The sequence below is a fragment of the Pongo abelii genome, chromosome 9 (genome assembly GCF_028885655.2).
Source record: "Pongo abelii isolate AG06213 chromosome 9, NHGRI_mPonAbe1-v2.0_pri, whole genome shotgun sequence".
In the NCBI taxonomy this organism is placed as follows: domain Eukaryota; kingdom Metazoa; phylum Chordata; class Mammalia; order Primates; family Hominidae; genus Pongo; species Pongo abelii.
In genome coordinates, this window is record NC_071994.2 from 39,793,359 (window position 1) to 39,815,929 (window position 22,571).

General features: G+C 38.4%; 1 protein-coding gene and 1 long non-coding RNA gene across 6 annotated transcripts in view; one reads left to right on the plus strand and one right to left on the minus strand.

Moving 5' to 3' along the window:
• Nucleotides 1-5,942, minus strand: part of LOC129048656 (uncharacterized) — a 194,859-nt gene extending 188,917 nt beyond the window's left edge. For 3 of the 5 annotated variants that reach the window (XR_010141865.1, XR_010141866.1, XR_010141867.1), the window contains exon 1: nucleotides 5,858-5,913. This is a non-coding gene — a long non-coding RNA (uncharacterized LOC129048656). Of the gene's footprint in view, nucleotides 1-5,857 lie in introns of all 5 variants that reach the window. The other 2 variants (XR_010141868.1, XR_010141869.1) reach the window with 1 other exon arrangement.
• A 51-nt stretch (nucleotides 5,943-5,993) lies between these two features.
• LIN7C (lin-7 homolog C, crumbs cell polarity complex component) lies at nucleotides 5,994-18,145 on the plus strand. Its single transcript, NM_001132301.1, is given in 5 exon segments — nucleotides 5,994-6,040; nucleotides 10,817-10,935; nucleotides 11,169-11,240; nucleotides 13,166-13,375; nucleotides 13,926-18,145. Coding segments are annotated over 5 exon segments (594 nt in total). The 5' UTR covers nucleotides 5,994-6,003; the 3' UTR covers nucleotides 14,082-18,145.
• The last annotated feature ends 4,426 nt before the right edge of the window (nucleotides 18,146-22,571 follow it).

Genomic DNA, 22,571 nt, shown 5'->3' on the forward strand with positions numbered 1-22,571 from the left:
TTCTGCTACTTAGTTTGAGTTTAGTTTGTTCTGTTTTAAGTGTCTTAAGATAGAAGTTTAGGTTGTTAATTTGATATTTTTCTTTTTTTTTAATATAGGCACTTAAAGCTATAAATTTCCCTCTAAGCACTGCTTTAGCTGCATCAAGAATATATTTTTAAAGCACTACAGAGAATTCTGATGTTCACGCTTGGTGAGAATATACTGTACTTCTTTGCCACTATAAGGTTTTTGTTTTTTTCAATTTCCCAGCATGACTGCTGATCTTCTTCATAGACAAAGGTTTTTTTTATAAAGCAAAATACTTTGGCTTTGGTTTGGTTAGATATTGCAGAAAGACTCTTGATTGCAGCTCAGAAATTTCTTTCATAGCCTAATATAAAAATCAAGGACGTGTTTGCTTTACTTGATTTTCTCTAAGAAATGAAGACTTCCTGGATTACAGGGGCCCTTCTTTAAGGGCCCTTTCAGTTGGAAGTTTTCCTTTCTGCCTGTATTTTTAAAAACTATGCGTATTTTTGGCAGCCCTAAAACAATGTTTATGTCCATTCATCTGACAGTGAAAGCTTACTGTGCTACCTAAGTCCTTTCTCTTGGTCTGTGTACTTTCCTATTTGCCTTGCTTTTTCCACAATTTGGCAGCATTATCACTTACTCCACATGACAAGTGACATCATTGCTATAATGAGAATTCCAAGCAGCACCACTGGATCAAAGCCCATCTGTGTGCCTGCTCCCACACTTGACAAAACAAATTCCAAATTCATTCAGCATGCCGGTGCCATTTAGTCACTGTGACATATCCTAAATTTTGGACTCTGTGCAAAAACCAATCTGTGCCCACAAAATTAATCATGGAACACATTTTATGACGTTTGACAACAACTTAAAAGGTTCTCATCTCTGGCAGTTGGCTCTGCCAATCTGCAAGTATGTGCACGACAAATCCTGAACAATACATTGTGTGGCTGAAAATACATTGTGCAAGATGCACACCCTGAAGAGAGCCAGAGTGAGTCCAACCAATCCTGAAGTCTTTCTCAGGGACAACTAAGCCAGACTGCTGCCTTATGAAGGAAGGATGATGGCCCCATCCTTTCTTTGCAGAAAGCCAAAGAAAAGGCAACAGCTCATGTGCCAGTAGATGCTGAGAACATTGGCACAATCGGCTGTGTTGGCAGGACCAAGAGTTTGCAATGGCTAATTTAAGCAACAAGATCCTGGCAAACCGATTTATATAGGGCAAGGGTGTGTCAGGAAGATGCCAGAAAAATACATCAATCTGTGCCTTTACATGTACTACAGAGTGATGATGAAACAAGTGACATTAAAAAAGTCAACCCTTACACTTTAATAGAATCTGCAACTCATCCTACAAGGAAAAGTAGGGTTTATGTTAGATCTCTGGAACTCACAGATGGGTTTCTATGTTCTGATTTGAGATCTGTGATAAAATTTCCCTTCAAAGGTGCTCTTGAAGAGATTTTCCCATACTGTTATGTTTACTTAATTAGGCCAAGTGTTTTTATATATTGTTTAAATTATTTTAAAATGCAGGCTCTTTAACATTTGACAATATCATTCACTTCAAATAAAAGAATCTATTCAAAATTTTACTTTGCTGAGTACATCAGAGAAATTCTGTTAAAAAAAGAAGATTGAGACTTTAATTGTACTGTAAGAAGCCTTTACTTGAGAGTAATGTTCTACCCTGCAATGACATAACTGTTTCAAATAGCTATTTTATGTAGTAGTGCCTATTTGTGTACAGTTCAACAGGCAATGAAATAGTAAAACACTCCACTTGGAGCATGTTGCTTCTCCATATTACTTTCCATTTTGCTAGCTTCCCTTTAGACAGCCTTCTACCCCCACTGTTCCCCACCCACTCCTTTTTTCACTTAGTATGTTGTATTTTCAATGTCTCGGGTTAAGAAAGCTTTTATACCTTGGCAGCCTACTTAGGGTTTTCATTTGTTATACAAAGACTAAATTTCCATAATTTAGTTTTCACTGGGATTTGTCTAGACCCAAACATCCTATTCTAATTTTACAGTTCCTCTACATCTCTGAGGAAGGAAGTAATATGAGGAAGCAACAGGTGAAGAGTTCTTCCACACGAAGAGTAATTCTTGATTAGGAGGCCTGGTGATTTAATAACCTGGCAGAGGCATAGAAGGAAAACCAGCTTCCCTTGGTTCATGCTCCTAATGGCCTCCTTTGAATGCAGGACAGCAATCCATCTTCTCTTCTTTAAAACGAGTGAGTTGGACTCTCTAGGTCTTTCCCGATGCTAATACTCTGGAATTTCGATTAATGAGCAACATTTCGGGGTTCTCTCCTTACACAATAGTTGATTCTTTTATTTTGTACGTTAAGTACAAGCTGGCTGTTGGTTAATTTCAGGCATATTTTTCCCTCTCAGAAGTAGTTTCCAAAACTTTTTTCTTCCTTATCTATGCCTAAAATAATTAATATAAAATAAATTTTAAAATTAGCTAGAAATGCTGCCCTTTATGCAAGAGCTACATATTCTTTTATAATGAAAATCATTTTCTCAATAATTTGCCTCTGCAGTTTTATAGTGAAACTGAATTTTAGTAGAAAAAGGCCCTAGAAATAATCTTTTAAATCCTGAACACAGGTCCCTATGTCAGGCTAGCTGTGTCAGAATCACTAGGGATTTTTTAAAATATAGATTCCCAGAGCCTTCTCCTAAGGATTCTGATTTGGTAAGTCCATGAAGTTCAAGGGAATCTGTATTTATATTAATTACTTTATTGACATAGAGTCAAGTAATTTTTATGTGCTGACAGATTTTTTAAAGATTTGGGGTGTTGCCATGATGCTCAGGCTGAAGAAAAGTGGCTATTTACAGGCGCAATCATACAGTCCCAAACTCCCGGCCTCCATCCTCCTGCCTCAGCCTTCCAAGAACTGGGACTACATACAGGTGGATGTCACTGCAGCTGGCTCAGACAGATCTTATTCAGTGGTCGTGCCAAATAAGGAAACAGGTCCAGAGTGAGAATGTGACATTGTCAAGATCACACTATCACAAGGTGGCTCATCTATGATTAGTAACCAGAGCTCCTGACACTTAGTCCTGTGCTCTTCCCATGTCAGGCTGCTACTCTTATGGAATTTGCAACATTTTTCCCAAATGTATATGTAATGTACTATATTAGACAGGCCAAATACATTGCCAAACATGGTAAAATCCCATCTCTACTAAAAATACAAAAGTTAGCAGGGTGTGGTGGCAGGTGCCTGTAAACCTAGCTACTCGGGTGGCTGACGCACGACAATCACTTGAACCCGGGAGGCAGAGGCTGCAGTGAGCCTAGACTGCATCACTGCATTCCAGCCTGGGTGACAGAGAGAGACTGCATCTGAAGAAGAAGAAGAAAGAAGAAGAAGAAGGAGAAGGAAGAAAGAAGAAGAAATAAATTACCAGACAGGGAAAGGAAAAGAGCAAAAAAAAGTCCACAATCTCAGTTCATAAGAATAGTTCTCATTCCTACCAAAGTAGAAAAACCACATAATTCACTTTGGGTATGGGGTAAGGAACTTCGAAGGGTATTGTCTTAGTAGTGGGATACAATTAACCCTACATAAACGACTGAATTGGTTCCACCTAAAAAAAATCAAAACCCAAAAGAACAAAATTGTTTTTCACGTAAGTAAATTTTACAAAGTCTAGCATCTTGTTAAAAAAAAAAAAAGGAAATTTCCAGGCATGCAAGAAGCAGGAAATTATGAATTGTAATGAAGAGAAAAATCAATCAATAGAAACTGTGCCAGAAATAGCATAGATCATAGAATTAGTAGACAAGGACATTAAAACTGTCATTATAATTGTAGTCTATGTGTTTAAGAAGCTACAGAAAAGATTGAGCATGTTAAGACATAAAAGATGTAAAACACACACCCACACCCAAATCATACTGGTAGAGGCAACAACTACAATGTTTTATATGAAAAATGAACTGGACAGGATTTCAATATTAGATATTGAAAAAAGATTAATGAATATGAAAACATAGCAATTATCCAAAAGGAAACATAAAGAAAATCTTGAAAAAAAAAATGAACAGAGCATCACTGAGCTGTGAGACAATGCCAGTTAGCTCAATATATACGTATACTATGTACATGCACATGACTCCAATAGTCACCAAAGGAGAGGAGCAAGAGAATGGAAAGAAAAAATAGTTGAAGAAATAAAGGCAATGTTTGCATTTGTCTTGCTCTACCTGGTATTCCTATCAAGGCACCTGGTAGATATTAGGTGTTTAATAAACATTTCTTGAACACATTTGCAGCAGAAAAAAATGACAACAATGAGCAAGAGATAAGCACCTGAGTGTTATTGCAGCGTATTTAGGCTATCAGAGGACAAAAAAGGGGAATAATATGGAGAAAAGGCTTGGTAGAAGTGGCATGTCTTCAGCAGGGACCCATGAAATGGGTTCAACTGAGTGTATACAAAGTTTGGAGACTAGAAGGGGATGAAGAAGGGCATTCCACACAAGAACAACACAAATGAAGATTTGGATCCTGGCACAGTGGCCCACGCCTGTAATCCCAGCACTTTGGGAGGCCAAAGCAGGAGGACTGCTTGAGCTCAGGAGTTTGAGACCAGCCTGGGCAACACAGTAAGACCCCCATTTCTACTAAAAATTTAAAAATTTGCCAGGCATGGTGGTGCTTGCCTGTAGTCCTCGCTACTGGCAAGGCTGAGACAGGAGGCTCTCTTGAGCTGTGATCGCACCACTGCACTCCAGTCTGGACAACAGAGAGAAACTCTGTCTCTAAAACAACCAAAAAGACTTGGAATCAGGAATAAATATGGTTGAAACTATACCACCTGGACTGAAGTGGTGGTTGCACTTAGAGGTAATGAGAAATGAAGTTGGCTGGATGAGTTAGGGTCAGAGTATGCAAGGCTTTAGAAACAGGAAACAGGAGAGAAACCATTGAAAGTTTCTGAACAGAACTTGTGATGATGAAATCAGAATTCAAGGGGAGAAAAAGGAGCATAGTGATGGCATCCATGATGGATTTGGAGAAGAAAATACTAAAGGTGAATGGAAAGGGTGGACCAGGGGCAAACAGGTTATTAAAACAGTCCCATCATGAAGTGTTGAAATGTTGGATATAAACACACCTACCACAGTATCAGTACAGACTAAGGGTTTGGATAAATGTTAGTCAAATCCAAATACTAAAATTCTTCTTGGTTCGCGAAAATTTCAGAAGTGGCTCAAAAATCTGTAATGCATTAAGAATATTATTTGCTTCACAATATTTCATTTACTTAAGATTTTATAAGAATCAGCTGCTTATAAAATTGTTACTTTGTGGTGCACCAAAGCACCTTGTTCTCTCCCTCACCCAGATATGTTTCATGCTCTTTGTACTTTCCACCCCTTAACAGATTTGGAGGGAAGATTCAAGCCGTGGATTTTTAAATTTAACGCAATGCTGTCACAAATTGAGAACTGACAACATGTCATTACACATTTAATTGCCACCGAATCCCAGAGTTTAAAAATTGTAAGGACCTAAGAGACAGGACCTCTCGTTGTACAGATGCGGAAACTGAGGCTGAGAGAGGGTAAGTGAACAGTCCCAGGTCACAAAGCTGCTAATGGGCAAGGTGGGACTAGAATCCAGGCTTGACTCCTCTACGCGGAGCCAAGGGTTCGAAGCGATTGCGATAAGGGAAGCCTGAGGCAGGGAACGAGAGTCAGGAAAGCAGCTCTTTCCAACCCTAGAAGGCCGGGGGACCTCGTCACCGCAGAAGGAGCGGAGCCAGGCCGACCTAAAAAGCCGCAAGTCCAGGTACCCTTACCCTGATGGCCGCGGCGACACCCTCGGCCACCCTCCTGATCTCGCGATACTAGCCTATACTCACTTTTCCGGCTTCCCCTAGGCCCCGCCCCTCCACCTCAGCCCTTCTGTTGTCATTTCCTGTGGGTCTGTAGGTTAAGGGAGAAGATGGCGGCGCTAGGGGAACCCGTGCGGCTGGAGAGAGGTGAGTGCAGCCGAGGCTCGGCGGAGGTGGGCGGAAAGGTTGGGGGAGTGCTGTGTCGCTGGAAGGGAGGAGGAGTGACCCAGGCTCTGAGATCCGGAGCCAGGCTGTCCCTTGTGCCGGCGCCAGAGGCCGCCGTTGTCTCTGTACCTGGCTCTAGGAAGGGTGCTTACGGTATTTTGACTGTTACCGTAAGCCCTCCTCTGTTCACACGGACTGTTCCGAGGCACAGCACAACTAAACACAACCTGCCCGCTTCGCAGACACACGCCGCACATGCGCTCCCTTGGTGGGCACAGCAGACGCAGCATTCGGAGACCCGTACACCCGAAAAGCAAACGTCACACCCGATTCGCACAGACCACACTCATTGCCTGTACAACACGAGAACGGACACACGGTACAATTCAACAGAACCTCCCTTCCCCCTTGTTTGCACACAAACTCCTTCATTACTTTCTCCACAACCTCGCTTGTATTTGGGTTGGGGTATTTACTAGCTTTTGTGCCCCTCCTAGAAATGGAGAGATTGCTTTAAAAACAATCCTACTGACTTGGTCTTGGGAAGGAGGTTACGTAAGTAAGCAGAATAGTGGTAGATGCTAAAACACTTGCAGGTGCAGTGTTTTTCATTTCTTACAAACCCTACAATTGCAAACTGGTTGGCTGATTGCTTCCTAGAGCGGACTGTCAAGGAAAATAAAACCACCTCTGCTGAGTAATTAGAGAAGCCTATGAAAATAACTGGCTATGCGCCTACCGTGATTTCCAGCATTCCAGCGTTTCTAGTCCTTTTACGGATTTCCAGCATTCCACTCTGTCCCTAAATCCTTTATTTCAAACAATTTCAAGCATGCTTTTCATACACCAGCATTAGAAATCATTGATAGGAGCTGAGAAGTACAAATAAACATTCTGAGTACTGGTGGTAAAAATATATATATATATAGGATGGAGACTGAAATTATATTGCACATATTAACATTTGCAATTAGTCTAACTATTACTATTGTTCCCTAAGAAAACACATTTTTAGAATTACAGTACTTAGAAAAACCTCTTTACTAATGCCTTCCCACAAACAGATGTGCACTCAGTGTTGCTGATTTGCTCTTTACCGTGTTCACCATTTGGAAGCCTCACTGTAAATGAGATTCCGTTAAGCCTATTAAAGCATCATTTTAGAGGACTAGCTACTCTGGGAAGACTTGCCGAGTTAGGCCTAAGTCTGTGACATCTTCCTCTTGAGCACAGTGGCACTGTGTTTTATAGATGGGAGCAAATCTGTTTGGTGTTAACAGGAGTAAGTTTTTTCTTTGAAAGCTAGTTAAGATTCTAACGTATTGGTGGTCTTTTGTGTTTTTGTTGTTGCTGTTTGGAGACGTAGTCTTGCTGTGTCGCCCAGGCTGGAGTGCAGTGGCGCGATCTCGGCTCACTGCAACCTCTGCCTCCCGGGTTCAAGCAATTCTCCTGCCTCAGCCTCCCGAGTAGCTGGGACTACAGGCGAACGCCGCCAAACCCGGCTGTTTTTTTGTATTTTAGTAGAGACGGGGTTTCACTGTGTTGCCCAGGCTGGTCTCGAACTCTTGAGCTCAGGAAGTCCGCCCGCCTCGGCCTTCCAAAGTGCTAGGATTACAGGCGTGAGCCGCTGCACCCGGCCGGTCTTTGTATTTTTAAATGCAACACAAAATGTGAAACTTCTGTGGCATTCAGTTTTGATAGTCATGGCTTTGTTTTTTGCTGTTACAGACTTCTTTTATGTTCTTCAGTAGAAGACTCCGCCCCTTGGTAGGATGAATTACAGTCAGCCCTCAATATCCATGGGTTCCACGTTTCAACCAACTGCAGATTGAAAATACTCAGAAAAAAATCGTGTCTGTATAGAACATGTACAGACATTTTTTTCTTGTCCTTATTCCCTAAACAATGTGGTATAACAACTATTTACATAGCATCAGATATTGTAAGTAATCTAGAGATTATTTAAAGTATAGAGGGGTGATATGCGTAGGTTTTATGCCAATACTACATCATTTTATATCAGAGACTTGAGCATCTGCAGATCTTGATATCTGTGGTATCTGAAGAAGGTCCTAACGAATCCCCCACCATTACCAAGATAGCTGTACTAGTCGTTGCCATTTAGCAGGGTAAGAAAGTCAGATTACATCACCTCTGATTCTTGTTTAGAATTCTAACAGACTCCATTAACAAACACTGCCAACAATCCTAAAGTAGGAAATCCTACAGTAAAATTACAATACAGTACCTGATCACATATGATGATTTAGAAGGCACTCTAAATCATCAAAGTATGATTTAATGAAACACACATTTGAGCACATAGTAGGTACATTTTAGATTTAGTCAAAAGCATTTTACTTTTTTCCATTTTTTTCTTCATTGGAAATTTTTATATGGCTTATATATTATAACTTTATAAATCAAAATAATTGATGAACCAACAGTCCGCATTTATCAGTCATTCTGGTGATGGGAAATCAGAATGGTGAAACTCTATTTGCTTCCATTGCATTTGATTAACTTTTTAAGTTTAAGCTTTCTTTACCTCAAATTTAAAAATCTGCTTTCTGGCCAGACACAGTGGCTCACGCCTGTAATCCCAGCACTTTGGGAGGCTGAGGCAAGCAGATCACTTGAGGCCAGGAGTTCGAGACTAGCCTGGCCAACATGGTGATACCCTGTCTCTACTAAAAATACAAAAATTAGCTGGGTGTGGTGGCAGGTACCTGTAGTCCCAGCTACTCGGGAGACTGAGGCACAAGGATCACTTGAACCCTGGAGGCAGAGGTTGCAGTGAGCCAAGATCGTACCACTGCACCCCAGCCTCAGCAACAGAGGGAGACTCCATCTCAAATAAATAAATAATCTTTCGGCCGGGCGTAATGGCTCAAGCCTGTAATCCCAGCACTTCGGGAAGCCGAGGTGGGTGGATCATGACGTCAGGAGTTCAAGGCCAGCCTGACCAACAGGGTGAAACCCTGTCTCTACTAAAAATACAAAAATTAGCTGAGCATGGTGGTGGACCCCTGTAATCCCAGCTACTCAGGAGGCTGAGGCAGGAGACTCGCTTGAACCTGGGAGGCAGAGGTTGCAGTGAGTGGAGATTGTGCCACTGCACTCCAGCCTGGGCAACAGAGTGAGACTCCATCTCAATAAATAAATATCTTTCTTTACTACATTTATTCATAGTTTTCTGTGTGCAAACACGAAGAAGGCCATACTAACTCTATAAAGAAAAATTTCCAGTCCTTGAGTGTAACAAAATCAGGAGCTGCTTCTACTTAAGTCAAAAGGAAGCAAAGCAATAATAGAATACTGGGCATTGTAGTACCAGGGGTACAAAAACAGTATACCAAAACAGTTTTTGGAAAAATAAAAGTAGAAATAGTTAACAGTGTTATAGCTGACCTCCTGAATCTTCTAAAATGTCTCAATTCATGAAACACTTATCCTCACACTTCTCAATGAGAATTCCCTAACGTGTTTCATACATTTGTATAAATGTATACAACCTCTTAGGGTTTTTTTTGTTTGTTTGGTTTGGTTTTTTTTTTTTTTTTTGTAGATGGAGTTTCACTCTTGTCACCCAGGCTGGAGTGCAGTGGCACAATCTCAGCTCACTGCAACCTCCACCTCCCGGGATCAAGCGCTTCTCCTGCCTCGGCCTCCCAAGTAGCTGGGATTACAGGCACCTGCCACCATGCCTGGCTAATTTTTGTATTTTTTTTTTAGTAGAGATGGGGTTTCACCATGTTGGCCAGGCTGGTCTTGAACTCTTGACCTCAGGTGATCCACCTGCCTCAGCCTCCCAAAGTACTGGGATTACAGGCATAAGCCACTATTCCCAGCCAATATTTCTTATGATTAATTGGTACCAATGTAACATAACACTTTTGCTTGCTAAGCCCTTTTTTATGTATTGTGTGGTTCAGTCGTTAACTGAACTCATAACTCTTCCTCATAACCCTTATATGGAAGGTACTGTTATTTCCATTGTACAGTGAAAGAAACTGAGACATAAGGAGGTCATGTAACTTGCCCAAGGTCACATAGGTATTGAGACCAGATCGACAAAGCTAATTGTTTTTATTTTTCTTTTTTGTAAACGTAAGTGTTTGAGCTTGTTTGAATTAACAGTGTTAAGTTGAAAAAAAAATCCGTTTATTTCATTTGTACTGCTTGTTTTTTGCATTTTTATGGTTGTTTTAAATGTGTCCCTGCCACTAACTGCATCTGCTCTTGAGTGGTTATCTACCTATGTATCATGTTTCTTTCGAGGAATGACCAGTGATTTTACTAGCTTATAGTGCCTTGTACTGTTCAGTGCTTTGGTTACTAATAATAATTAGGTAAATTTTTGTTGACTAGTTTCTGACAATATTGCTAGCTTTTCTGAAGCGGTACAATGTTCGTGTATTGGTCACATTTGAGTCACAGTCCTTTCAGATGACATTTGGTATTTTGTGTTCAATTTGCCCGTGTTTCTCCAAGGTCTTATTTTATGCTTCTGTAATCTCAGTAGTTTTTCCTATCTACTGTAAAATTTAGTGTTCTTACATTTTACATTCTCACTCTCCATGTGTGTACCACACACAGTCTCCTCCCCACTAAACACATGTGCAAATTCAGTGCTTTTTTCCCCTCTATTGTCTGTATATTATTAGCCCTTGAGGAATGAATCCTAACTGCCACACTGTTACATAGGCATTGAGAAAACCCTTGGAGAAAATTATCTGTGTGTGTGTTTAACTCTAGATATTTGTAGAGCAATTGAATTATTGGAAAAACTACAAAGGAGTGGAGAAGTACCACCACAGAAACTTCAGGCTTTGCAAAGAGTCCTTCAAAGTGAGTTCTGCAATGCTGTGAGAGAGGTGAGTAAACATTAAAATTTACTAAAAATTTGAGTTAGGTCAGATAATACTGTAAATTTGGGTTCAAAATTTCTTAAGAAAAACTTTAGAAAACATTAAAACCAGTCCCTCTCATTTTTGGAATTTCTGATAAAAAAAAACATTTTATAAAGATGGATAACTTTGCCTGGAATTTTAACTTCACAGAGAACTCAAGCATGGTATATTCTGAGATATTACTTTGGCTTTTACAGGTATATGAACATGTCTATGAGACTGTGGACATCAGTAGCAGTCCTGAAGTGAGAGCGAACGCTACTGCAAAGGTAAATTTTTTTGTTTTCCAAAAGTGAGAATTCTTCATAAATTAGAAGTTTAAAATATGCAGTTATTAAATTCATAATAAACTTATTTTGAAGACTAACATGTATCTTTCAAGCTACACCAAACTTCTCAAGTACTAAGAAATAAGACATTTGTTTCTATTGGCTTTACATAAATGCTACATGATAAATACCTTTACATAAGCTATTTTATCATGCAGTTTAGATAATGCAATAGAAATGTACATGCATACAATATGTATCATGCAATATATAATTGTGTTGTATATGTTATATATATGATACTATATAATATTCATTATACAAAATCTAATCAGAATTTTAAGATATGAATTACTATCTTCATCTTATTGGTGGGGAAGCATGAGGTTATTTGCCGCAAACCACACAAATAGCATATGATAGAGCTGGGGTACTTCCCCGAGTTGATTTTTGCTTTCTTCTTTACATTATCTGCATTTCTGTGCCATTGTTTTCCTCAACTAATTTAGGTATTGACCTCACTATTCATGATAGGGGGTTTGAAGAGGGTAATATCAGCAGTCGGTGACTTAAATTAATCATCAGCAGATAGTTTTTTATGGATAGTTACTGGCTCACAAAAGGAAATGGTGGATTCTTTGTTGAATACAAATACTTAAACACGTGGATATAGTTTGTCAGTGTAGAAAAGACCAGAGAAACATGTTTTTAATTGCTGAGTTGTGTGACTTTGATAGCCTACTGAATTTCTGAGACTTAGTTCCATTATCTGAAAAATGAGGCCTTTTTCAGAGCTTCGAAGATAACGGGTATTCAGTAAATCTTGATTTCTTCGAAGATAACGGGTGTTCAGTAAATCTTGATTTCTTTCCCCTCCCCATTTTTGTGATCCATCACAAAAAAATGGTACTAGATAATTACCCTTAAAAGCAAAGTGAAACAAAATCTCAACTTTATAATTAGTTTGGATTAGTCTTAATCTGAGCTTTAAAGAAGATACGGCTCTGTTTCATCTTCTGTGGGGATTTTTAGTTGTGACTAGTTAACTAAAGCAACAAAACATTCAGATTGGCTATATGTACCTCTCTTTTTCTCAATATTGAGTTATTTCTTAACATCTGAGATATTTAGTATATAGTACAAATAGTATAGAAGCCAAAATGATTACATATAAGGGCAACTCCATGTTGATTATATAGGTAGGTTGTGTCCTGCACAAAGGCTCCTGAAGGAGTTGGGCGATCCAGATCTAAAGCCCAGGGCTGCTGGCATGCTGAGGGAGGGGTTTTCCTCCTTACCATGTACAATATCCATCTGCCCAGTAAGTCCGCTTGCCAAGCCCTGTGCATACAGGATTGCACAAAAGACTGGGCACTGGATGGGCTAGGAATGACCTAAAAAATCATAACAAAAAATCATAACATTTCCTGCATAACTCGGAATTATTCATTTGTCGTCTCTAAAATACCTTCTGTTTAGCTTACCTTCTCAGAATCACCAGTGAATTTGTGAGCTTTCAGACGTCAAAAATGCATGCTCAAAAGTAGTTTTTAAAAAGAGACAAAAGAGGCCAGGCACGGTGGCTCATGCCTGTAATCCCAGCACTTTGGGAGGCCGAGGCGGGCAGATCACGAGGTCAGGAGATCGAGACCATCCTGGCTAACGTGGTGAAACCCCATCTCTACTAAAAAAAAATAACAAAAAATTAGCCGGGCATGGTGGCAGGCGCCTATAGCCTCAGCTACTCAGGAGGCTGAGGCAGGAGAATGGCGTGAAGCCAGGAGGTGGAGATTGCAGTGAGCCAAGATCGTGCCACCACACTCCAGCCTGGGCGACAGAGCGAGACTCCGTCTCGGGGGAAAAAAAGACAAAAGAACTGAAGTAAATAAAAGTCATATTTTTTAATATGTAAAACTTTCTTTCAGGCTACTGTTGCTGCATTTGCTGCCAGTGAAGGACATTCTCATCCTCGAGTTGTTGAGCTACCAAAAACAGAAGAGGGCCTTGGATTCAATATTATGGGAGGCAAAGAACAAAACTCTCCAATCTATATATCTCGAATAATTCCAGGTGGAATTGCTGATAGACATGGGGGCCTCAAACGTGGAGATCAACTCCTCTCTGTTAATGGAGTGGTAAGGATGAATTTTATTTCTATTTGTAGTGATCTGTTGTGACCACCTGGGGGCGTATTTGAGTTACAGAAGAAACCTAAGAAACTTGTGGTTTAGAAATGCCTTGAGGGAATCCTAGGCAGTACTATTAATACAGTGATCCTTTTTTTTTAAGCACTATAAGTGTATTTTGCAGTGTAAATTAGCAGTGCTTAGTGTAATTTTTATGACATAAGCTCTTTATTAAAGGCAATACATTAAATTAGAAGTCTACCCTCATTTTACTCATAAAATGGCAATTGCTAATCTACTGAAATAATAAGACATATAGATTGATATGCTAATTATTTGGAACTTAGAAGCCAGCTTTTAGACTATAAACAGAATATGATGTAAGAGAGGATTTCATATAGATTAAATTGGTAAATCATTACATTAGTTTTGTAATGTTGGAATAATATAACATTAAAACTTTCTTCATTATATATATTTTAAACATTTTTGCATTTCGAGTTACTTTCAAAACTTAGATATTAGTGTATGGTTGTTTGTTTGTTTGTTTTTCCCCTAGAGTGTTGAAGGAGAACATCATGAAAAAGCTGTAGAACTGCTGAAAGCCGCACAAGGAAAGGTTAAATTAGTGGTGCGATACACACCCAAAGTCTTAGAAGAAATGGAGTCGCGCTTTGAAAAAATGAGATCAGCAAAACGCAGGCAACAGACCTAATACATTTCAAAACTTGATATTTCATTTTGCGTTTTAGCTAGAAAAGTTTTCCTTGTGACTTACTAATGGCTGCAATGCCAATGATTGTAAGAAAACAAACAAATTTATCATGAAATTCTCCTTGCCATTTTATAAATGCCTATTTTAACATCATTTATGGTTCCAGAGATGCATACACTTTTTTCTGACAAGAAAAAGTAAAAGGTGATGAGGGCAATTCTGTCCTACTGTTTTTACAGGCCTTTTTCAAATGCAGATTTTGTCATAAAGTTGTTATAGATTTTTTAAAATGCTTTTTTAATATTAAAATGTACTTTTACATTCTTAATCTTTTTTTAGAAAGGAAAAGTTTTCTTCATTTGGCTGCTGATTTAAAAGTAAAGTTCTCCAATTCTTTTTTTGCTTACTCTATTTTTTTTAACCTGTGAAATTTCTTTACAGTTTTCCAAGAAATTAAGCATAACAGTCTCATCTATGGCAGTTCATTACACTGTCAATGTTAACATCATTGCTGCATTTTGTACTTTGAACACACACATAATATATATAACCAGTGGTAAATCATGACTCAGTACAGTGCAAGTTTTTTCACTTTTACTTAAACATAATATATAATGGATATTCATTTATACTGATTTATGAAAGTAAGTTTTTAAACACTGAAACAATCATTGCTAAAATACATATTCTTAATATTTGAGCATTGAGGCAAGAGGATGTAATTGATAGCATTACTTATTACATCCCTATTTATATTCAACAGTACATCAAATTATAAATGCAAAACAGGTTCAGAGTTCATCTTTTGCGATTTCTTTTAAATACCATTCATTTTTATTTAAATGCACAGTATTTCCCCTATATTTTGGTCCTTCCATTCCTAGAGACAAACGAGTTATTTGGTGGTGGGAAGTAGCTGAAGCAAAGAAGGAAAAGTAATACCTTTAACCTCACTAGCTTCAAGAGTAGACATTCTTACTAGCTCAATTTAAATAATTGATTTTAAATAGGAAGAAAAGAGGATATATTTAAGACACATAGAAATTATGATGTGAAGTATTCATGAGAATCTGTAGATTCCATCAAAATAAGTAGGAACTCATACTAAAATTGTTGGATTTAGAGAGGCAACTTTTGTTTATGATTCAAATATGGGAATTTGAGAAGTATTTCATTTGTCCACTGGATGTCACTATTTTACTAAAAGGCAGCTATCAGTGTGGGGCTGTGACTGAAATCTTAAAGACTGAAAGAGTTGAGGTTCATTTTCTATCACAACTTACAGAAACATTTGTACTTTAAGAAAAACTTAAGTGACAAATGTTAGAAGATGATGGATTGAAAAATATAAGTAATTTGGCATATTGACCCTGTATAAAAAAGTGGGCATTTTGTAACATTCCTTCAGGAAGAATAGAATTGTATGTTTTTTTCTGCATGTTTGTGATCACTGTGAGTCTCAGATGATTATTCCAGTTTTCAATGATTTTTCAAAATAAAAGTCAATCAGCATTGTTATTTATCATTTAGGTATTGAACACTGGATTGCATGGTTGAATGTGTCTTTAATCCACTACAGAATGTGCTTGTTATTGATAGGATCATGTTGTTAAATTGTAAATTTTCAAAATTAATTGGTGTTTTAAAAATGTTGAGACCAAAGTAGTATAGAAGTATGGACTTAATTTAATTGTAAAATTATTAGAGGTATTTGTTGTAGAGCTTTATATATTAAAGAGAGGTATTGGTGCATATAAAAACAGTAATATTATTGTTATGCTTGTATTCTTGCATTTCAGGGTAAGTAAACCCTGAAGAAATCTTATTTTAGTATAGCTACAGCTGCAGTAGCTTTTAAGTATGTATCAACATTTCATTATAAATTATAGCTTCCTGGTTCTGTGTCTCAGCTGTTTCAGAACTTTCAGCCAAGTTAAATCTTTTTTGGTGTTGAAACTTTTAGTAAGTTGAGTAAGCTATTTTTTTTCCCTACGGTAATCCACAATCTGTTCTTTGTGTGGGTTGACACCTATTTATAATTCTTAAAATAAGGGTAGCTCAAAGGAGCCAAATACAGTAGTTTAGCTTGCTACTGTTGAGCATGAATAGCAGTAGTTTGTTTTCATTAATGCAGTTTTCATAATGTATCCCAGAATTTTAAATCTTGACCATAGAAAAATACAGTCATTCATTGGCAAAGATGTACAGTGGTGGTTTAGTGCAGTGAGGAAATGACGGGAATTTTTATCTTAGAAATGGATGATTCATGAATAAAACTAGGTACATAGTAAGTGTATGATAGATGTTTGATTTGTAAATTACAAATATAAATTATCACCCCCATTTCCATTTATTTTCTTGATATATCAAAATATGTTGACTTAGTGATTCTCAATCTTAGCTACATATTAGCCTGGCAGAGCTTTAAAAAATTGATACCTGGGTCCTATTCCATAACAACTAAATCAAAATCACTCTTTTTTTTTTTTTTTTTTGTAAAGCTTTCCAGGTGGTTCTAAAGGACACCTAGGGTCAAGAACCCATTATAAAATTATCTGATTACACTGGACACTCTTAGGAAGTATCAAAATAGAACAGTTCAATTTGCAGCTACTTAATGATTAATTACATTTCTTAGTTTTTTTTTGGTTTTTTTGTTTGTTTGTTTTTTGTTTTAAAAGAGACAGGATCTTGCTTTGTCTCCCAGGCTGGAACACAGTGGTGTGATCATAGCTCACTGCAGCCTGAAACTCCTTGGCTTCCACCTCAGCCTCCCAAAGCATTAGGATTATAGGCATGAGCCACTGCACCTGGCCAAGTAATTTCTTTTAGGAATAAAAGGTACTTGGCATTCCATATTTGGGAAGTAATTACAGTCTTATCTTTTTTTTTATTTAAATAAAATCTACCAGTAATTTAAATGTGAGCTTTTTATGTCTGTCATCATTCTGCCCCCTTTGCCTTTAAAACTTACAAAAATCCGTGTTTGTTATTTGAGAAAGCATGTTTAAAAATTGCAGATGAGAAATATTGTCGTTAATAATTATGTGCTGTCTTACTTAATGTGGGCACTTCATTTGTTAGTATAATACTAGATAATAGCAGCCTAGTTCTTTAGGATTTGACGATTCAAATATTTTTTGGTTTTTTTGTTTTTGTGTTTTTTTGAGACAGAGTCTTGCTCGGTTGCCCAGGCTGGCGTGCAGTGGTGTGATCTCGGCTCACTTCAACCTCCGCCACCTCAAGGCAGTTCAAGCGATTCTCCTGCCTCAGCCTCCTGAATGGCTAGGACTGCAGGCGTGTGCCACCTCGCCCAGCTAATTTTTTTGTATTTTTAATAGAGACGGGGTTTCACCGTGTTAGCCAGGATGATCTCGATCTCCTGACCTCGTGATTCACCCCCTTCGGCCTCCCAAAGTGCTGGAATTACTGGCGTGAGCCACCATGCCCAGCCTCAAATATGTTTTTAAAAAATATCATTGTCCTCCTCTTCTTAAGATTTTTTTAAGTTATTTTGCTCAAGTACTTAAGTAGTCTGGCTCAAGTACTTTGTTTACAATTAAAATGGAAATTATAGCATTTAATAGAAGAAATGGTTATGGCTTATCCAAAAAGAACGTCAGCATGACCTGGTGTAGACTTAAAAAACTACATGTTTGTGAATATTTTATAATGTGGAATGATCATTGAAATATCAAGGATTCTAGTAATTGTATTTCCTGAATAAATGTATGTTTATGAATTTTCTAACTTACATTTTGTTGTGTCCTCTGCCAACAATCTGGTTTTATAATTGTTGTCTAAAGTTTGCTAGTAGTGTTTCTTCAAAGGTTTTTCCAGTTATGGTTAAGTAGTGAGAAAAATCACTTATTAATTTTCAAGAACTTTGAGACTAATTTGTATTGACTCGGTTTTTAAAAATACTGGCAAATGCTATGCTTCTACTTTTAAAATTTGTGGTAATACCCAGAATGGATGTAAAATAACACTTTTTCAATAGATTACTTCATTTATCAATTTAATTCTGATTTTAAGGCTTATTTAAAATAAACTTGTATGAGTCATGTCCTCGTTCTTTGATTTGAAAAAAGTTGATATAACTACACAATAGATAACGTTTGTGAAAGCTATGTATAAAAAAACATAATTCCTGGTGGCTGCTGAAATGAAACTTTGAATTTCTATATTTTGCTTTGTCTTTCATAAAATTTAAAGAAAACATTTTCTTGTGTTATTTCAAGAGCGGCAGTATGACGTGATTGAGAGCACAGATTCTGAAGCCAAACAACTCTGGTTTCAATCCCAGTTCCACCATTACCATGTGTCACCTTAGACAAGTTGCTTGATTTCTTTGTGCCTTAGTTCCCTCACCTGTCATTTGTTAATAAGAATGCCTGTAAGTGTCATGCCATTTTCTGTAAGGCCCTTAAAAAGGTGCCTGGCATAGTAAATACTGTTTGTGTTTGCTTTTGTACATGTAAAATAGCTTTAGAACCTTATGAGCTAAAGGAAATAATTCTGGTCAAAAAATTGAAATTAGCAAGTTTTTATTTTTGGTATTTAGAAAACAACCTTTATGCTTAAAAACTTTAGAAGAATAAGATTCATAAGAAATTATCAAATTTATATTTTGATCAAAGAAACTCGGAATTTTTAAATTGGAGCTTTGAGGATTGAAGCCATATTCAAATGAAAATCATTGGAAAATAAGTCCAAGTAAGGATTTGTTAAATTAACCTTTAAGGCGACAATCTAGGCCTAGAGACAGGAGACTGCTGGACTACAAGGCATCACCACCATTAACTTTAAAAAAGCGTGGAAATGTGCCACACAGCCGAGGAACAACAAAAAGCATTTAGTGTTAGGACTCAGTTTTTTTCAAAACTTGAGTAGACCAGAGTATCCATTCGCTAAATTTTTCTATTCGGGTTTTGTTATATTCACTATTTTGATTATTCTGATTTTAATATAATGAATTGCTGACCCACATTTTGTACGTTTATTTATTAGTGGCAGATAATCTCCCTGATGGAATCTTGAAGATTTACTTTATATACAGGGCAAAAGGTAAATTCATACAGAACCCATTTGTCAATTTTATTTTTTAGATTTTAAATTTTAAAGGGACAAATACTTCATTTTAACAAGGTATATGTAAGACCTCTCCTAATTCTCATGAACTATACCTATTGGTTAGAATGAGAAATCATCTACACTTTCTTACCTAGAGACAACTTTAAAAACACCAAATCTTTTTTTTTTTTTTTTTGAGACAGGGTCTATTTGGACACCACAGTATATATTTAAAATCACCAAACATCAAGATTTGGTGTTTTGGGGCCAGGTGCAGTGGTTTACACCTGTAATCCCAGCACTCTGGGAGGCCGAGGTAGGTGGATCGCTTGAGCCCAGGAGTTTAAGACCAGCCTGGGCAACATGGCAAAACCCCGTCTCTACTAAAAATACAAAAATTGAGGCCCAGCATAGCGGTGCACACCTGTAAATCCCAGCACTTTGGGAGGCCGAGGAGGGTGGATCGCTTGAGGACAGGAGTTCAAGACCAGCGTGGCCAACATGGCGAAACCTCGTCTCTACTAAAAATACAAAAATTAGCGGTGCATGGTTGCATGTTCCTTTAATCCCAGCTACTTGGGAGGCTGAGGCAGGAGAATTGCTTGAACCTGGGAGCCAGAGGTTGCAGTGAGCTAAGATTTCACCACTGCATTCCAGTCTAGGTGACAGAGTGAGACCCTGTCTCAGTCAATCAGTCAATAAATAAAAGTACAAAAATTAGCTGGGTGTGGTGGCACGTCCCTGTGGTCCTAGCTACTGGGGAAGCTGAGGCTTTCAGGAGAATTGCTTGAGCCCCAGAGGCAGAGATTGCACTGAACCAAGATAGCATCACTACACTCCAGCCTGCGCAACAGAGTGAGACCCCATCTCAAAAAAAAAAAAGATTTGGTGTTTTTAAAGTTGTCTCTAGGTAAGAAAGTGTGGATGATTTCTCATTCTAACCAATAGGGATAGAAATTTTAGCCACTGCAGCAGGTAAATTTCCTGTATATGGGAGTTACTGAAAGTAATTCATTTCATCAGAGGGTATTAAAAACCCAAAACTAATTTTGTGTTTGTTTTTTATTTGGCAAAGAAATGCAATCAAACCATGAAGTAGGAAGTTATTACTGGTATCTCTTATTTGACATAATTTTGAGCCCAGACTTTAAATGATATCTAACCTTTGTGTTTTACAGTGTTATGGGTTGAACTGTGTTCACCTAAGATAGGTTGGAGTCCTAACCCCCAGTACCTCAGAATGTGACCTCATTTGGAGATAAGATCTTTACAGAGGTAATCCAATTAAAATGAAGTCATTAGGGTGGGCCCTAATTCAGTATGGCTAGTGTCCATGTTTTTTGAAAAGTTGGGAGAGATTTGAACACAGACGCACACCCAGGGAGAACACCATGGGTAGATGAAGGCAAAGATTGGGGTGATGCTTCTACAAATCAAGAAATATTGAAGATTGCCAACTACCAGAAGTGAGAAGAAAGGCATAGACCAAATTCTCCCTCACACTTAGAAGGAACCAAGTCTCCTGACACTTTGATCTTGGACTTAACAGCCTCCAGAACTGTGAAACAATAACTTTCACTTAAGCCACCCAGTTTTTGGTACTTTGTTATGCCAGCCCTAGAAAATTAAAATGTGAGAGAATCCACCTTTCAGCGGCATCACTACCAAAACTGGGTACAGAAGCAAAATTAAATGTGGGTTCTCCAATGTGTGATAAAAACATTCCAGTAGAAGTGGCTTTGGCTAAGGAAGGATGAGATTCCTGGCCCTTGGGGATGAGGAGAATGCTGGTTTCTTTGTTTTCTGTGGTTGAAATGCTTCCTTGGACACCTGTGCAGCTGTGTAACTGAGCTTGTGCCTCCACGTTGGCCCCCTGGACTCATGAGCACCTAAGCATCTAGCTGTTTCTTCACTTTAGGTTGTCAGTTACTGCATGGCTGCGTTTTAACTCCAGGACTTGTCAGGAGTTGGTATTGTCAGGGCATTGTCTCCTTCAGCACTGAGAGTAGTTTCTGCAGCAGTCCTTGCTCCAGCTGGGTGAGATGAGGATTTGTCTTTGACATGGGACATTTCAGCCTGTAAAGGTTTGTACAGGTTCCTTATGATCCATGGGCCTGGTACCAAGCATTAATTAAGCCAGAGCCGATTGTGTTGCTCCCTTTTTAAAACTCTGCATTGTACTTAGGATAAAATCCAAATACCTTGCTGTGACCTCAAAGGTTCTGCATAATCCATGCCCTGCTTCCTCTCAGGCATCATCTCAGTCCGCTGCCCTACTTGTTCTGCTCCACAGCCTATTCCCTTGCTGGAAGGCTTCCCTCTGGTTCTTCCACTAACTGGCTGCCCCGCATTCAGGTGTCAGCCAAAGTTGCCTTGCCTGTTAAGTTCACCATCTAAAGGCTGATTCCTCATCCTTTAACATGGCAACACCTTGTTGTTTTTGTTTTTTGGGGTGTTTTTGTTATTTTTTGAGAGACAGTTTCGCTCTTGTTTCCCAGGCTGGAGTGCAATGGCATGATCCCAGCTCACTGCAACCTCTGCCTCCTGGGTTCAAGAGATTTTCCTGCTTCAGCCTCTCAAGTAGCTGGGATTACAGACATGCCACAGTGCCCAGCTAATCTTGTATTTTTAGTAGAGATGGGGTTTCACAATGTTGGCCAGGCTGGTCTCGAACTCCTGACCTCAGGTGATCCACCCACCTCGGCCTGCCAAAGTGCTGAGATTACAGGCATCAGCCACCATGCCCAGCCAACACCTTGTTTATATTAACATGCTTAATTATGTCTTTTCCATTAAAATTTAAGTTACATGACAGCAAGAAGGACACAACTGTACCCCCATTACTTAACACAGTGCCTAAAACATGGTGTGATGGCTTGTTATACCTTGTTGAATTGACTGGCTTTCCATAATTCCACACGTAGATCAATAACTTATATTGGAACTATATAAAAACAATGATGTGTGTATCAGGCAGACACAGTATTTATCAACTGATCTTGATGTTAGATGTCCTAGAAAGGATCAAAATACCAAAGGGACAATACCCTTGTCAATCTGTTATTACCTCGCTCCATTAACATGCCAAGTACCATTTGTGGAGGACAAGAATGAAGGTTACTTTCATCTTTTATGTAAAACTGTTCCAACTAATGTTAATAGTAGATAAAATTTGTACGGTAACTAACACCTAATTTTTAACAATAGAACAAAGTTTTTCTTTGGGTATTGCAACAACCAAAATTAAATGAAGAATTGTGTACTGCTAACTAAGACCTAATTTTTAAGATGTCTATTTTGTAATTTTAAATAAAAAATAACAAGGCTGGACACAGTGGCTCACACCTGTAATCCCACAACTTTGAGAGGCCAAGGCAGGCAGACCGTTTGAGCCCAGAATTTCAGGACCAGCCTGGG